This window comes from Protomyctophum bolini (genome assembly GCF_963924005.1).
Source record: "Protomyctophum bolini genome assembly, chromosome: 23".
NCBI lineage: Eukaryota > Metazoa > Chordata > Actinopteri > Myctophiformes > Myctophidae > Protomyctophum > Protomyctophum bolini.
Genome location: NC_137884.1, coordinates 1,736,924 through 1,755,134, shown reverse-complemented (window position 1 = coordinate 1,755,134; position 18,211 = coordinate 1,736,924). Strand labels below are relative to the sequence as shown.

The window sequence follows — 18,211 nt, the reverse complement described above, 5'->3', positions numbered from 1 at the left end:
ACTCCATTTCGAGTCTGTTTCAGCTTGTTCCCTTGTCCTTGTTTTGATGGGTTATCAATCTCCACATGGCCTCCCACTGGTGGAAAAAAACAAAAAACAAAACGTCATTCCACTTCAACTTTCAAACACACAACTCACAATGTATCCCGTATGTATGTATAGCCCTGACCCAATTGACCTGTGACCTCTCCCCTCCCCCCTCCCCCTCCCCCCCAGGCTCCCGCAGCCAGCAGCAAGCAGCACCATGAGGTCGGCCTGTCTCTCCCTGCTCCTGGTCACGGCCTGTTGGGCGCTGCCCTTCCGTCAGTCCGGGTTCATGGACTTCATGCTGGAGGACGAGGGCGCCTCCGGGGACCGGGGGCTGCCCGACCTGACCGCGACGGAAGACAAGGACGTCGTCCTGAGCGCCCCGGCGGGACCCAAGTGCCCGTTCCGGTGCCAGTGTCACCTCCGCGTGGTGCAGTGCTCCGACCTCGGTGAGACAATTCCCCATTCTGACCTGAGATCAGATTCATACGAGGTTTCCACTGGACACACACTGGGTCTGATGAACCCATTCTGACCTGAGATCAGATTCTAAAAAAAATTCAGTCGTTCTTGGATTTTTCAAAAATAGCAGACCTATACAAGCTCGTAGCGCGCCACTCGGTGGCGCGCTACGAGCTTGTAGATCTGCTATTTTTCAATAGCTAAAGCATAACATGATGCTATAACACCAAAATGGGTTCCCGTTCAGAATGGGTTAACCACATAACCGCTACAAAACGTATTTAAAAAAATGCTTCTGATTTAAGCATAATCAGCTTTGATAGCAATCCTGCAGTGTGATCCTGTTTATAGCTATTGTTACAGTACATGATGTAATATCTATCCAACTTGGAGCGTTCCACCTGAAGCTATCATCTATGCGTGGTTTGGATTTCGAACGACTGAATCGAGCACGGCAGGCCTGATGGCACACTATACAGTATAAAAGTCTCTGTGCTGAGAGAGAGAGAGAGGGAGAGAGAGACAGAGAGAGAGAGAGAGAGAGAGAGAGAGAGAGAGAGAGAGAGAGAGAGAGAGAGAGAGAGAGAGAGACTTTACAAGGTCGGTCCGGTCCGGTCGTCCTCATTCCCATAAAGGTGTCTCTCCTACATCCACCCAAGAGATGGAGGGACCTTCAAAGGGCCTTTGTCTTTGATCTGCCCATCATCAGCTTGTTAATCCACACCACACAGAACACATTGCCCCAGCAGCGCAGTAGACTCCTTAAATGCTTACAGATGCTGTGAACTGTTGCTTCACTTCCTGCAAAAACCATGACATTATTTGACCCAACCTTTTCTCATTTTCCTAATTGTTTTCTCAGACAGGGTTATGATGTTATAGCAAGGTTATAGTCTGGAAAGTCCAGAATTTGTCACAGTTTTTTTTTTTTTTTAACGAGCCAAAATGTTATGAAACTTGCTCTACCGCCCCAAAAGTTTACACTGGGAGGTTAATAGTCTGCAGATGACTATAGTCTGCATCTTGCATCAGCACAATTAAAGCAATTTGCTTGATTGTTCTCATCATTGTTAGAGTTTGTCTAATTGGCTGCCTACACTATACCACGGCTTGCTGAAGCCACGTCTTGCTGCATAGAATACAACAGTATTTCTTCACCTTTAGCTTTTGATTTATTTATTCATGTTTGTGTTTTGAGAGGGATCTATGTGGGAGAAAGAAATGTGGTCCATTACAAAGAGTATAAACTGAAAGGGGCAGCTAAGAAACAGTCATTTATTTTCTATAGATTCCGGACAATAGCCACGGAGAGTGTTTGAGTTGAACAAAATATGCTGAGCATGCAGACAGACAGACGCACGCACGCACTCACGCACTCACGCACGTGGCAGGACAGACAGACAGACAGACAGACAGACAGACAGACAGACAGACAGACAGACAGACAGACAGACAGACAGACAGACAGACAGACAGACAGACAGACAGACAGACAGACAGACAGACAGACAGACAGACAGACAGACAGACAGACAGACAGACAGACAGACAGACAGACAGACAGACAGACAGACAGACAGACAGACAGACAGACAGACAGACAGACAGACAGACAGACAGACAGACAGACAGACAGACAGACAGACAGACAGACAGACAGACAGACAGACAGACAGACAGACAGACAGACAGACAGACAGACAGACAGACAGACAGACAGACAGACAGACAGACAGACAGACAGACAGACAGACAGACAGACAGACAGACAGACAGACAGACAGACAGACAGACAGACAGACAGACAGACAGACAGACAGACAGACAGACAGACAGACAGACAGACAGACAGACAGACAGACAGACAGACAGACAGACAGACAGACAGACAGACAGACAGACAGACAGACAGACAGACAGACAGACAGACAGACAGACAGACAGACAGACAGACAGACAGACAGACAGACAGACAGACAGACAGACAGACAGACAGACAGACAGACAGACAGACAGACAGACAGACAGACAGACAGACAGACAGACAGACAGACAGACAGACAGACAGACAGACAGACAGACAGACAGACAGACAGACAGACAGACAGACAGACAGACAGACAGACAGACAGACAGACAGACAGACAGACAGACAGACAGACAGACAGACAGACAGACGACAGTTGGAGAGAGTGATGTTCAGGAAAGGGCTGCTTCCATTACCTCACTGCTGTAACCGGGCTCACAGCAGTCTCTCCCAGTGGGGAGAGAGAGAGACTGAGAGAGAGAGAGAGAGAGAGAGAGAGAGAGAGAGAGAGAGACAGAGAGCTGCAGATCGCCGCTCTCATCTCTGGCTTCTCGGCCCTTCTGGCCTGAAGACTGCATCTGTTCCCCAGATCCTTTGGCAAACATGCAAACGTGCGCTCACTGCGCACACGCGAGCACACACGCGTGTCACACACAGACACACACACACAGACACCACACACACACACACACACACACACACACACACACAAGCAAATACTCATACTGTACACACGAGACCTATGGGTGCGAGAGCCAGCACGTCTGCCTGCCATCCTGACTCTCCCCTTCACTTTTGGGAAAAAGTGGAACGCTTTGTCTCTTTTTCTTTTTTTTTATTATCCCCCAGCAAGTCTGCAGCTGGCACGGCTCCAGATAAAACACTTTGTACATAGTTGTGAATCCACCAGAGCCGTTATAAGAAAGTGTCAGTGCCACTATATAATATGCACTCGACCTGCTCACTTCGAAACAAGTGACATCTCCACCAGTTTGCACAGTTTTACCGTAGCAACCGTTTCAATAAACATGGACCGGGCTTTGCTCTGTGCGAGCGTGTGTGTGTGTGTGTGTGTGTGTGTGTGTGTGTGTGTGTGTGTGTGTGTGTGTGTGTGTGTGTGTGTGTGTGTGTGTGTGTGTGTGATGACTAACATAGGAACTCGGAGCCAACTCACATCCCGTGGGGTAATCAGGCCGTTGATGATCCAGGCACATCAACACGGTTCTCCCCTCGCTCTGCTCCAAAGTTACACACCCACACAAGAGCAGGAAATGACATAAACACGGCCCTTAATGGTTTGGATCTGCTGGAGACGGCAGGGCCTCGATCGGCCCCAAGGCAATGATTCGCTTCATATCCCGTTCCTTCACTTTGCTTTCAAAGACAATGATTAAAAAAGTGCCTACAATAGAGGTATTGGGTTCTCCCGCCACGCAAGGCTGAATAGAGTGAATATATACGTTTCGACATCGCACAGCATGAAGAGAAACGCCACTGCCAGTACAAATCTATACGATACGAGTGACTCCGCCTTATTCAACTATACACAGATCTGCTGTTTTTTGATCATTTTTGAAAAATCTTTAGAACTACTGATTTAGAAGGCATTTGTAGAATCGAACCTCAGGTTTTGGTTAATAAAGAGATAGTAGTCACAGTTAGTACACAATGCTATCCGGAGCAAGATCAGAGTAAGTGGCGTGAACCCTAATAGTCAAAACACAACAGGGTAATTCTTCAACTAAATAGGGAGGGTGTCCATGTCCCCCCAGCCCTATTTTCACTGAGCCCCTAACCTTAACCATATATCTAAGGGAGGTAAATAGAGTGCAAAGAAAACAATGTACAGTAATGCTTCAAAGTATACTGTAACTATTATAGGGTTTCACTCAGCTGTATAGGAGAGAGGTCACTTCATAATATTCATATCATATGTGGTCCCCAGAGGACGATCCCCACTTCCACTTGTTGTCACAGTACATTTCCACATACATGAAATGTGTCCCCGGCATTTTACCCATCTTCACTATCAGGAGGAGCAGTATATAGGTGCCATTAATACAGCGCAGAGGGAGCATTTATAGGAGTTCATTATTTTTGCTCAGTGACACGGGGTGAACCTTGTTTCCCACACACACACACACACTCACACAGCCTCCCTACCCATTCAGCTGTGGCTGCCCAACTTGGTTAGATCGCTGCCGTCACACATCCAAACGTTTACAGCAGCACTGATTGTGTTGATAGATATGACCCCAGTGCTTTGGTGGAACAGTGTGTAATAACGGTAAATGATCTCCACAAAGTCCACTGGTGGAATCAAGACATCGTTCAGACCAGACTTCACACACACACAAAACAAATCCATCATGTGCGTTGTGTTTTCATAAGGGTTAGAGCATTTTAGTCAAATGGTTAAAGGCTGTGTTGAGACTAAACAACTCGGGAAAGCCAATTCCGACACAGCACCTGAATAACACACCTCTCACCTCTTTTAAAGTCCCCCGTGCATATACACAGACAGGTCCTGTTTTAAACTGTTTACTGGAGCCATGAGACCTTCTTCCATGACAGCTAGGAAACCATTGTATCATGTGGCTCCCTTCCCCGAGCTCCATAGCAGCTTGGAATGCATTCGATCACGCGCCTTTTCCTCGCCAGAGGGATCAGGAGAGGAAAGAAAGGTGATGACATTTACAGTAACCACATGGACCGTCATATAGCGTCCCTTTTTGGGAATGTCTTAACAGGCGAACATTTGGCTAAAATAGAAAAACGTTCTTTTGAAAATAGGCGGACATTCAGCGAAATTGGTGCTCAAAACGCATAGCAACATGATGCATTGTTGGCTTATTTTTTCTTGCGCATTCACTGCTATTGTATCCTATAGCACGTAAAGCCTTGGTCCTATATACTCCTCCCACCCAACACTCCCTGCTGACAGTTGTCGCCCCAGTGTGTAGGATTACATGCAGTGCCAACTACGTATCACCCTGTTCGCATAGCATTTTGTAAAGCATATATTGTGAGAGTTATCATTGCAGTGTTTGTTCAGTACAACAAGGCTCTTTTGATCTCGATCCAAGATCTTTAATAAACAGAAGATATACATTTTCAGGTGGGTTGCCGCAATGTTTGGCTGACAATCAGGAAAGAGTATACCCATTTATCCGCTTCAAATGTATAGTGTTCCAGTTCAATTTTGTCTGCTCACTGAATGGGCTATAGTATGCACACAGAATAACTCTTCCTATACTTCCGGGCCGCTTCCCTATACTTCCTTCACAGGTGTTACCGATGATACTAATTAACGCTCTGTTCCATATAGTGTGCATGTGGTTCTCCAACTTTTACATTGCAAGGACCCCCATAACTCTGAGAGTGTACAAATGCCATTTGTACACACTCTCAGAGTTACACACCTGTACGGGTCCATATTTGGAACCCACTCAAGGACACTTTGAGCCGACATGCACAATAACAGCACCCTGACTCCGTTTGACCAGAATGGAACAGAGCCTATACACCTGTAAAGGAAGTAGGGAGTAGGGAAGTGGCCCAAGTTCTTTCCAAAATGGCATGTGTGCATAGAGCCCGCATTGTGTCATGACAATCCAGAGACATGGAGAACAAACACAAACACTAGCTATGAGTACTATCAGAATATAGAGGTCACACTGCTACACAGTGCAATGCTTTGTGAGCTTGTAGATCTGCTATTTTTTTTTACCAAATGTTCGCCATAGAATAGGAACAATAGAGAGCTGAAAAAGACAGTGAAAGAGGATAAATGGACGAGCAAAAGGTCAGGAAAGACAATGAGAAGAGTGGAGGTTTACAATCGCGAGGTCGAGGCTGACCACGAATGCTGTATATGACCGTTCCTTAGCAGTGTTGGAAAAGCTGACAGCGGGGCCACTAAAGGACGTTGAGTTGAAAACGATGTTTGTGTGCACAAAACACAGCCAAAGGCTCTTTGAGCCAAAATGTGTCTGCGTATGAGTGCTTCCACCTTGGGAAGACAGCTACGTGCAAAGCCTCTCAGTACCAAACAGTTTATTTTACATGTCCTCCTTTCTCAGAAATGGAAACAACATGCTCCGCTGCATGTGAATCGTGGGTCGGGCTATTACTTCTTTGATTTTTTTTTTGCCATATCCTCCCGACATACAAACCAGTATACGTTTGCTACTCCGTAACCGTAACTCCCATAATTTTTCTGTTCCTTCAAAATACAGGCTTGGTGACCAAATGGGTTCCTAGTATATATACTGTTGCTATTTTATGGTCCAAGCAAAACTGCGTTCAGCATGAGCTCAAGGTCCAGGTATGTAAGTGACTGGCTCACTCCGAAGGAAATTAGTTTCAAGGGCCATTTCCACCATGTGTAGTTTGTGTACCTTGGAGCACTTACTAGTCATTTGGTCCCTTAGAGGCTTAGGAATGTCACCATGAGATATTTGTTCTTCAGTTCAGTAGCACGAGTGTTGGTTTGAAGGTCATACTGCTCCTGCTTCCGAAGATTTCAGATTTTCCGATTATATGCTGTTGGAGGACCACTGGGGCTTTCAGCAATAATGTGTGTATTTGTATTTCCAACGTGATCTCACCCAAACGCGATGAAATAGCACGGATCGTCTTCTGTATAGAAAAACCCAAATACATACCTCCACCATTAACCACAACGGAGGGACGCCTTTGATTGAGCCGACTCAGCCCCGTCCGAGTTGCAACCCGATAGGCACAGAATTGCAAATAATGTTGTTGGGATCGCATTTGCCCCAATGAGATAATGGGGTGAAAGCCACGCCCCCGTCATGGATTTGGGGATTTTCTAGTGTATGTACGGAATTGTCAATCTGTGTCATTTCACGGTGTGAGGAATTTCTCAAGAACAGAATTGTATAAGCACATTTCAATGGTGGTCCTATAGGAAACTTGAGCCCACTGAAGTGAACCCCTTTGCTGCCATTTCCTCTTATGAGGTCACAGCGAGACCTCAAGCTCTCGCCACTAGAACCAGGGCTGTCAGTCACCACCCACCCACAAACTCCAGCTCCCATCAGCCTCAGTGCATTACAGCTGAAGCACAGAAAAGGACATGGTCCATTTGCCACGACAAACTTGCACGCACGCACGCACGCACGCACGCACACACACACACACACACACACACACACACACACACACACACACAGACGCAATGCAACTGAGAGTTGCATTGCATCTCTCTTATTGTGTCTATCCTGTCCTTGTGTTAAGGTCTGAAGACCGTCCCTGACGACATCCCAGAAGACACCACCCTGCTGGACCTGCAGAACAACAAGATCAGCGAGATCAAAGAGGGCGACTTCAAGCACCTCAAGGGTCTCCATGTACGTAAACCGTTGACTTAACAGTATTCTGATTTATACTGTATATCGACATATGGCATCAATTATTTCGGCTTGAACAGTAGTACTGCATGCTTCATAAAATGTGATTTTAATCAAGTGTGAAATGAACTTGACAAGTAGGCAGGGTAACCAAAATATATGTTGCATATTGAGGAAGAATTGAGAGAAAACAGCAGCAAAGAATGCTGGCTTGACTGAGATAGTAGAATAGAACCACATTTAAATTGTGTGAGTGTGTTTGCCTGCATATGCACACGTAATATGCATGAGACAAGTGAACTAATATATTATATTATGGTGATAGATTACATGTGCGTGAATGAGACGAACCCAAGTGGAATAGTGAGGTTGCAGGGAGTAGACGTAGTAGACTTTAAGTACTTCAAGGGTCAACATTTCAGAGCAATGGAAAGTGTGGAAAAGAGGTGAAGAAACGAGTGCAAGCAGGTTGGAATGGGTGGAGAAAAGTGTCAGGTGTGATGTGTGATAGGACTGTATCAGCAAGGATGAAAGGGAAGGTGTACAAGACGGTGGTGAGACCAGCTATGTTGTATGGTTTAGTCACACTGAGGAAAAGACAGGAAGCAGCAGAGACTAAAATGTTGAGGTTCTCTCTGGGACTAACAAGGATGGATAGGATCAGGAACGAGTACATCAGAGGGACAGCGCATGTCAGATGTTTTGGAGATAAAGCCAGAGAGGCCATGCTGAGATGGTTTTGGCACGTACAGAGGAGGGATAGTGAGTATATGGGTAGAAGGATGTTGAGGTTGGAACTGCCAGGCAGGAGGCCTAGAGGAAGACCAAAGAGAAGATTTATGGATGTAGTGAAAGAGGACATGAAGTTAGTTGGTGTGAGAGCAGAGGAGGCAGAGGACAGGGTGAGATGGAGGCAGATAATTCGCTGTGGCGATCGACCCCTGAAGGGAAAAGCCGGAAGGAAAAGAAGAAGATGGTGATAGATTATATTTATACTAATATTCATTGAAATACTATTGTATATCAAATATGTTAACTCAGTCAGACCCTCTCTGCAGATGTCTAGTGGATTATTAACTTACCAGTGCCACCTCTTGTGTTAATGGTGCTACAACAGTTGATAATTCTCTTATGCATGATGTTTACAATATGTGAACTTTAATGTTTACAGTATGTTTGTTTAACTGCACAGCCGAACCTAATTGCACAGTGTGAGCCATAACTCAACCTAAAACATACAGGGATTCCACATCCTCCGGCCAGCCACCCACAAAGCACCTCTGCTGCTCCCATGTATTAGCCAGAAGAACTGGATCCTAGCACCACCATTCCCCCAAACCCCAGGTGCAAGGAAAGTATTTGCCCCTGGGACTGACAACCTCACGCCTTAACCCATATACTGTAGCTTGCAATAAATACCTCTGTCTAACGGCCAAAGCTGTTTCCAGTGTAATCTAATTGGCATCTCATGTGGGATGGACCGCATACCTCACATTTCCTCCCATACGTGAGAGCAGAACGCAGCGGGAGTGAAATGTTCTCTGAAACGGCACCAGAGTTGAGGCCAGGGTCAACTTGAACTTGGCCCTGTATCTAGACTGCCAAGGCGCCACAAAAATAAATAATGTTATCCTTACTAACATGACAAACACTTGCATAACTCAATAATGTTTCAACGGTTCTGACATGGATAGTCTGAGGTCGAGTATGAAAATATAGCTGAACAAGAATGCACTCAGTGGAGTGCAGGCCTTCGCCAAGATCTAAAAAATCTCCCCCAGTTCATTGTGGTGGTCCTGAATGGTCATGGGAACACCACAATCAAGTTAATCAACAGGAGAGCATGAATGTGCGGAGCAACTTTCCGGCAATAACACATTGGTCACAGACAGACAGACAATATCTAAATTGAACTTAAAAATCTCACTACAAGAATAATTTCTACGGGAAAGTAGTGCCAGACTGATTTCCTTCACACAAACTTGAGCTACGCAAACTGTGATATCTGCCCTGTTTTTCAGTAATTTAAAGTAATGCATTTGTAGAATGAATCCATGAATTCACAGGAGGTTGAGTGAAACAAAACAAGAGCTGAGCTACTCTTCACCTGCTATTGCAGAAACATGTTAAAGCGCAAACAGTAATACGGTACATTCATGGAATCGTACGGCGAATATTGTAAACACGAGCAGAATGAAGCACAAAAGCTTTATTTGTTTATTTATTACAAATTACCATTACTTGTGTATAATATTATTGGAACTAGCATAGCATCACAGCTAAAGTGTGACTCCTTCCTCTCCCGTTTAGGCTCTGATCCTGGTCAACAACAAAATCACCACCATCCATGCCAAGGCCTTCACTCCTCTGTCAAAGCTGCAGCGTCTCTACCTGTCCAAGAACCAGCTGAAGGAAATCCCTGCCAACATGCCCAAGAGCCTACAGGAGCTACGCATCCACGAGAACGAGATCACCAAGATCAAGAAGGCCGCCTTCCAGGGCATGGTCAATATGATCGTCATGGGTACGGAGATCAAATACTTCCTGGATGTTTTAAGGATTGTTAGATTAAACTAAAGGAGTATAGTTCACCCCCAAAAATGACTTGTTTTCTATCCATTACACACGCCATGAAGCCTTGAATTCATGCAGATCGTATTCTTGAGCCAATAATTTCATCTCTGGCGGAGACTCAAAGTGTTTCCTACTGAGTCGCCTATACTGACCGAGTGACCGGTCATCAAATTACCCGGTCTATCAAATTATTGGCTCAGGATATGCAACAATCTCCATGAATTCAAGACTTCACGGGGTGTGTAATTGATAGAAAACAAGTCATTTTTTGGGCGGAAATACTCACTATAACCACATGACCCCTTGCGACCCTATACTGGGGGCAAACATTCAGTGAAATCTACAACCTCATAATGCCTCACATTGCGACATTTTGTGAGATTGTAGCTCGGCTATAATGCTCTGGTAAACAAAGTACTGTATAGGGTTTAAATGGTTTAAAGGGGGTATATTCAAACAATGATATAATATAAAAGTGAATATTACTCTTACAAAACTGGGTGGTTGGCTACTACATAAATACTACCTCCCTAGATGAAACTGCTGAAGTGCAATTTGAACCCAGGCTATGGGAATACAAGCATCTACTACTACACTGCCAAAGAGGAATCTCCTGTTGGCCAGGGGGGGGGCAAGGGAGAGTACAGTATGAGCTGGAAGAGCTACTCTGCTACTCTATATTGACAGATGAAATTGAACATTTTCTTTTGTACAAAGATTTGGAGACTTGGAATAAAAAGGCTTGATATGTGTTGATAACGGGTTGGAATGGAAAGGGCTGATTATTACACATTGGATCCCTTGTTCAAATAGTTATTTCTCTCCAGGAAAATAAATCAAGCTGGAGAAACTATATTAGAAAAACGTAGGCGGCATTAGCAGACACCAGTCAAATACTGTTTGTTTTTAAATCAAAGCTTTATATTGTTTTAGTGTCATGTTAATCTGAATAACAGAACAGTACAAAACTGGCGTTTCGAATGTCTTCCCATAATTCAATTTTATGTTACCCCACAGTGGCCACACATGTTTGCAAATCCGATTTAATCCGGTTCTGTGCTACTGCAAATACCTCAATCCTTTCCCCCAGCTGAGGATAGGTTATATTGTCTCTAGATAGAGTTCATAGAGGTTAAAACCATGCAAAGGAAGAAACGAAACCTTTGCTACTGAAAAATAATATATTATTATAAACAGCTCTTCAGAACTACTTTTTGGATACTTTTTCGCCACTGCGTTTGGATTTAGCCCTATACCTTGCCAAGGAACCTCTTCTCTGAGCTAACAGCGGAGGGTGAGGTTCCAAGGGCTAGTCTCTGGGCATGCCCAGAAAGGGGACGCCAGGTTGAAAGTGTCTGTGGATTTTATATTTAACCAATGAAAAGTATTAGCACACTTGTTGTGACTAAATAACTACATTGGTTCCGTTGGAACAAAGGTAAGGTTTCCACCCAACACAGTGATGATAGGATATTTTGGCTCCACATGCAGCATCTGTGCTGTATTTCTCATTCAAAAATGGAATCTCACTCCAACTGCCCATTTCCCTCTTTGGTCCATTTCACAGCTCCCCTCTCTGAGTAGAATGGATTTATATACCAGTTGGTGTATGATTCAAATATGTTCCTGTAACAAGCTGCAAGAAGCATGAAGCTGTTTCTGATTCATCTTATTTTATGTACTATGTGGCTTTTCCTCTGTTCCGTGTTCAGAGCTGGGGTCTAATCCTCTCAAGGCAGCCGGGATTGATGCTGGCGCTTTTGCTGATCTGAAAAAGGTCTCCTACATTCGCCTCGCAGACACGGCCATCAGCGAAATCCCCAAAGGTACAATTCTGCTGTATAGTTGAATACTTGAATGCTTGAGAAATGACAGGGATTTGGTCCGTTTTTATTTCCAGTCATCCAAAAACACCCTTCACAAGAATGCAGACTTGGATTGTGAAAGTACTGAGAAAATTAACCACATAGAAATTCAAAACGGCCTTCTCTTAATATGGGAACATTTTGTGCCAGATCCTGCAATGTTGGCACATGGCTGATGTAGCCTGGATCTTTTGCACAAATAATTCGAATTTTCGGCACTAGCTGAGAGCCACAATACCACTACTATCAAAATGTATACTCTTATGCTGTGTCTTTTCAATTATAAAACATTGTAGGTTCCTTTACTTTATCTATGTTAAAAATGTCTTTCTTTTCAAAAGACTTCCATGTACCAGACAGACACTATAGTGAACGAAAAGGAGACCTTTAGTATAGTTGCAGGAAACCTGCTCCTGGTTTTTATTAAGAGATTTTGTGTAGAGGAGGAAAAAAAAGGAGAGGACCAAGTAGAGATCTCTGGGGGGACTCCCGTCAACAACAAATATAGGGTTTAAGTGGTTAAACCGTGACGTAAGTTGGCCCTTTTTGCTCATACCAAGCTTGTAATCCTGTTGTGATATGGTCTCCAGGGCTGCCCAGCTCTCTCTCCGAGCTTCACCTGGATGGAAACAAGATCACCAAGCTCACGGCTGACAGCCTCAAGGGCCTGAAGAACCTGGCTAAGTAATGACACGGCCGATTCGAATTCTTTCCTGATGATTTAATTCCACATTTTAGCCATCCGTTTGCCATTACGTCATGCTGTACATTGCCTGCTCAGCGATGTATACAGTATAGCTTGGATTGCATGCATTGAGCTGCACCTTATAATGCATGTCTCATACTGTACGTTTTCTGCATTAAAATAATAAGTTTAATACAGCCGGTGTTGGGCAAGCTACTTGAAGAAATGTGTCTAGCTAAACTTATACACTTTGTAACGAAATGACTGCGCTACACTACAAGTTAATTAGTAAAAGTAACTTTTGAACATGGAGCGTTCTCTCTTTGATGTGATGAACAAATTGCACTCAAAAACCATCGGTTGTGCTCTTTTCTGTTGTGCCAACTGAAAATGCAGTGATTGCTACATTTGGAAAACAATAGCTTAATCACTTGCAACTTGATAGCTACATCATTCTGAAACTATAGTGAAGCTACCCACAAGCTATTGGGAAATATAGTTAAACTATAGTTTCTTAGCTACTGCCCAACACGGTTATAAGCATTAGCTTTACCTGGACCAAAAGCACATTAAAGGTATAATCTGGATAACAAACAAAAGTCAGGCGTAAACAGTATTTTCTGGATAATCAAAATAACGGTTTGGCTTATAAAAGTGGATACACTATATTTATAAGATCACTGCTCAGATGGCTGAGGGAGGAAGATATTCCACACAAGAACAAAGAGCACAGTTGTACAGCACAGATAGTTTATGTTGGAGAGGAAGAGGGAGAAGATGAAGGCCTGCAATTCCTTTTATTTTCCATGTACTCATAGTTACTCATTGACAGCTGTGTGGAATAGTTTTCAAAATCTCCATCTGTAATAAGCATTTATCCCACTCCATTTACGCAATTTCACTCTTTTCATTCATGCACAGGCAATACTATATTATAATAGAGACATTTGATGTGTATAATAGTTTGAATGCAATCAGCCATAAAATGGAATTAACAAGGAAACAGGAGCAATATTCCGAATTAATTTCCACTTTATTTAAAAACAGCTGCGGCTTTCACTGTGTGCTTGGCTGCGGTAAGGATACGATCAGGCTGAAAATCGATCTATCCTTGGAAGAACTTACAGCAAAATCATGAGTGTTACTGAAAGGGTATGTCATTTGTGATAAACTGTGACCAGACTTGAAATCTTTGATCCAACAGACCAACAGAGTGTAAACCTGCTACAGCATAATCAAGCCAAACAAAAACTTTTCCCGGCTTGGGCAGGGCTTTCTGAACCAAACAAAGTTTGGCGAGGACAGTGTTATCATAGACATTTGTAACTACGTACGTACTAACCTCACCAGACAACCTTTCTTATAATCCATAGTATGTTTCTGGCAGATTGTGGAAATGAAACAATATAAATCATGAGATTTAAGTCAGTAATTTTAAATGTTAAATTAACAGTCGATCTAAGGTTAGGGTTAGATGTCATGCACAAAAGGTTGCTCGCCTATTGTCTCATACGGCACAACCGACACTTACGGTTTCTTTTGCGCGTGTGTTTGATTCCTCGTCTGCAGGCTGGGTCTGAGTTACAATGAGATCAGCTCTGTGGACAACAGCTCGCTGGCCAACGTCCCTCACCTCAGAGAGCTGCACATGGACAACAACGCCTTGACCAGTGTGCCTCCTGGTCTGCCTGACCATAAGTACATACAGGTGAGTAGACCCGCAAGGCAGTCTCCAAAACGCTCAGCGACAATCTCACAGCTAAAAACTGGGCGATAAAAGGTTAAACGTTTAAAAACCGGATGGGGTCAAACAGGCTTCCATGTAACCAGTCAGATAATATGTGTACCGAGACACAGGTCTGATATCACATTTGATATCAACGGTTATCTGTGCACCGAGACACATCTCTGATATCAACGACCCCCCCCCCCCCAGAGCAGAGCCAAAGATACAATAATTCCATGTGCAACAATACATAGCAATAACACATCAACACATGATTTAACACAATGAATCAACGCAATCGCATACAATCCAATAATATCCCATAACACCTGGACTTAGAACTATAGGGAGGAGGCCCGGGAGGTGGGGGGAATTGCTACGCCGACGCTGAACAAGCTGCTTTGACAGCTCAGCATGTAGAATGAGTATAGTGAGCTGCGGCTGCTTAATAAGGCCGCCTGAATTGCACTGTGGGAATGTGGGTGTGGATGAGATAGCTCGTAGCGAATGAGTGAGAAGGGAGATGACCTGGAGAGGCAGCTGATTTAAATAAGCAGAATTAATTACTAATGGGGAATGAATGAGGGCAACTATATATAATAAACCTTCTGCCTTCCGTGCCTCAATGAACTATATCGCTGCGCTGGTTGAGCGTTCCTTTCCCCTGAAGTGAATTCATTGCATTATGTAAATATATAAAGCTAATGGCTGAGTTCCACTGTGCATTAGCTAACTTATTTATTTACAAATCCACATCTCATTTAAAAGGCATTCTATTCTGTGCATTTAGCTTTATAGCTACAACCCGTTGAATCCGGGCATTGAATGAATAACGTATACAGATATTTATACAATATAATGAGACCATTTTTTTAAGTACATACAGTATGCAGTGGTTGGAGGTGGTCTCGTTACTCTTCCAATGAGAAATGTAGACCCTGGTGTTGAATAGGACACCAGAATATAGATACGTTCTATCACCTACAATGCTATGGATATACGACTCAGTCCTTTACATTACATTACATTAAATTAACAGGTCACAGTGGCTGTTGTGGAAATGCCATTCTATAGTTTACTGTAATCAGGGGCCAAACATCTCATCATTTCAATCCCTCTCCCGCAGGTGGTCTATCTCCATGCCAACAAGATCTCCGCCGTGGGAACAGAGGACTTCTGCCCCCCCGGGTTCAACACCAAGAAGGCCATGTACTCTGGCATCAGCCTGTTCAGCAACCCCGTGCCTTACTGGGAGGTTCAGCCCATCACATTCCGCTGTGTCTTTGACCGCTCCGCCATCCAGCTCGGCAACTACAGGAAGAAGTAGAAGAGAGCTGCACCCCCCCCCCCCCAACCCCGCCCCCCCATCTAAGAGAAAAGAATGAATGCATTGTGAATGTGCGCGCGCGTGATTTGTAAGAGTGTGTGTGTTTGAACCACGGCCCCAGCAACACTGATCTGTAACCTCCCCTTAAATGATGTCATCTAATTAACGCCACCGTTCCAATGACTCGGACATGTTAGAAAACTCTGACAGTGGATACTGACCTCGGACACTGTACATTGTATTCTCGCGGAATGCATCATCGATAGCGCCTCCGGCTTAACAGACATATCCCCAGCATTAATGCTATACGGCAAACGCTCTCACTTTTACACCAGGTCATTAAAGGTCATCGTTATCACATCAATACCAATCACCATCAATCATATCACTACTACTATACTACTACTATTCAACGTTGTGAATAATCGATACGCCTTCATAACGTGTCACATCATACAGTATCACCAGCCATTCGTTCAGAGGACGAGATAAAATTGCAAACGATAACCACTCTGAAAGGGTTTTTTTATTTTATTCAGTGGGGTATGAAATCTTAGGAAATCCCCAGTCGGATAAATTGTAGGCTTTCTGAACCTCAAGCCATCACATGAACTATGAGAGGGCTGTCCTGTAGAGCAGGCAGCGAGGGGTTTAAAACTTGTGTTTTTACCATACCTTTTAACAACCTTCGGTATATTAGAATGTACTAGACATTACCTGTGTAGTAGGAATAGTATTCGGAGTCTACGATTGTCGTGCGGTGCTCTTTGAAAGAATTCTGAATTTCTATTTGCATTGTACTCAATTCAAGTACAGATAAAGGAAACAAAAGAAAAGAAAAGCAACTGTATCTGCTGTCACATTTTGACGTCTTCTGCTTTGCTTCAATGTTGACTTAGTGTGGGTATTTCTATAACAGTTCAATGGCACAACAGTGATTTTCTTCATCACATTCCGTCCCCTGCTCCCTGTGGTATGTAATATTCATAGAAAAAAACAAAACAAAAAACAAGGAGAAAATAGATTATCAAGATGTAGAATAAACCATATATGTTTTTAAGAAGCCATTCCCAAAGATCTATAAGTATGCATGCTTTTTTTGATGTGTTAGTTTTTCTTTTCAACTTGAAGCAGGTGGTTTCTGGACTTTCTTGTTAACGAGTGTTTGTATCCATCCTTTCTGTTTCCTTGATTAATTTTGTTTTTTAAGAGTCTGAGAAGAATTTCAGAGTGAATGCGGACTGGCATGCCCGCAAGCACCAATGTTAGTGTGAATGTTTGTATGTATAGACGCTGTATATAAACGCTGTATAAAACCTTCTCGATTGCTTAAAAGCACAAGCACTTACCACAGCTCAGACTTAATATATCAGCAATAAAGGTGTTCCTCTTTTTTTTTCCCCTTCCTGGAGCAGGGGCTCCCACTATGGTGTCCTGAACGAAATAAAAATACTAATGAAAAAGAGGAGCAGTTTCTGGTGGATGTAACAACAACCACAACTCACATTCTATCCACGGTGTGTGTGTGTGTGGAGAGTTGTGCTCCTTATAGTCACTAGCAGGCACTGCAAGGAATGGAGAGACAGACAAGACCGGCAAAATGCTTCACCAACAAAAGCTGTGTGTGAAGCACTGCTATAGGGGGAATGTTCTCCACTGTAACCGTATATATATGCTATTTGACCTAAATTGGCTCATATAATTTGACGATACTATCCAATATACTATATTTTTCCGACAAGGATTTTTTGCTCTTCAAAATATGGGTTGAACGGGGGGGGGAAATGCTGGCAATACGAGGTGAATTAATTAATGAATACTGACGGGGAATGTATAAAGCTAAATTATGTCAAACAGCATAGGGTGCATCATGCATGATGCCCCGGTGCTGGCGGCCTGGCGGGCGGCGGTGGCTCAGGGGTTAGAGTGGCTGGATGGTAACCGCAAGGTTGCCTGTTCAAACCCAGAGTTAGTGTCCTTGAGCAAGACACTGAACCCCATGTGCTCATGTGCTGGTTGGTGCCTTGCATGGTTTCTGCCGCCATCGGTGTATGAATGTGTGTGTGTGAATGGGTGAATTGATGCACAATCTGTGTAAAATCAAGGCGCTATATAAATGCACCATTTACCCCGGAGAAGGGGCACAGTGTTGGGGGTGACGTATTGCCCCCCCATGTCTGGTCTAATATAGGTGAACAAGGTCAAGAGGAGGAACAGGTAAGATATACCAAAGCACACAGAAGAACAATTACTTGTCAGGCTGAGCACAATGACTTGGATTAGAGGATCAGATACAAAACATTAATTTACACCAAGCGAAAATAGCCTAGTTTCATTTTTTTATCATTCATCATTATTTTTGA

The 18,211-nt window shown here is 43.7% G+C and overlaps 1 protein-coding gene across 1 annotated transcript in view; it reads left to right on the top strand.

The window, feature by feature from the left end:
• Nucleotides 1-17,314, top strand: part of dcn (decorin) — a 30,396-nt gene extending 13,082 nt beyond the window's left edge. The window contains exons 2-8 of the mRNA XM_080757675.1: nucleotides 217-476; nucleotides 7,559-7,671; nucleotides 9,982-10,195; nucleotides 11,958-12,071; nucleotides 12,701-12,794; nucleotides 14,365-14,503; nucleotides 15,648-17,314. Coding sequence (XP_080613801.1) covers nucleotides 245-476; nucleotides 7,559-7,671; nucleotides 9,982-10,195; nucleotides 11,958-12,071; nucleotides 12,701-12,794; nucleotides 14,365-14,503; nucleotides 15,648-15,848 — 1,107 coding nt within the window. The 5' untranslated portion in view covers nucleotides 217-244 and the 3' untranslated portion in view covers nucleotides 15,849-17,314. The remainder of the gene's footprint in view (nucleotides 1-216; nucleotides 477-7,558; nucleotides 7,672-9,981; nucleotides 10,196-11,957; nucleotides 12,072-12,700; nucleotides 12,795-14,364; nucleotides 14,504-15,647) is intronic.
• The last annotated feature ends 897 nt before the right edge of the window (nucleotides 17,315-18,211 follow it).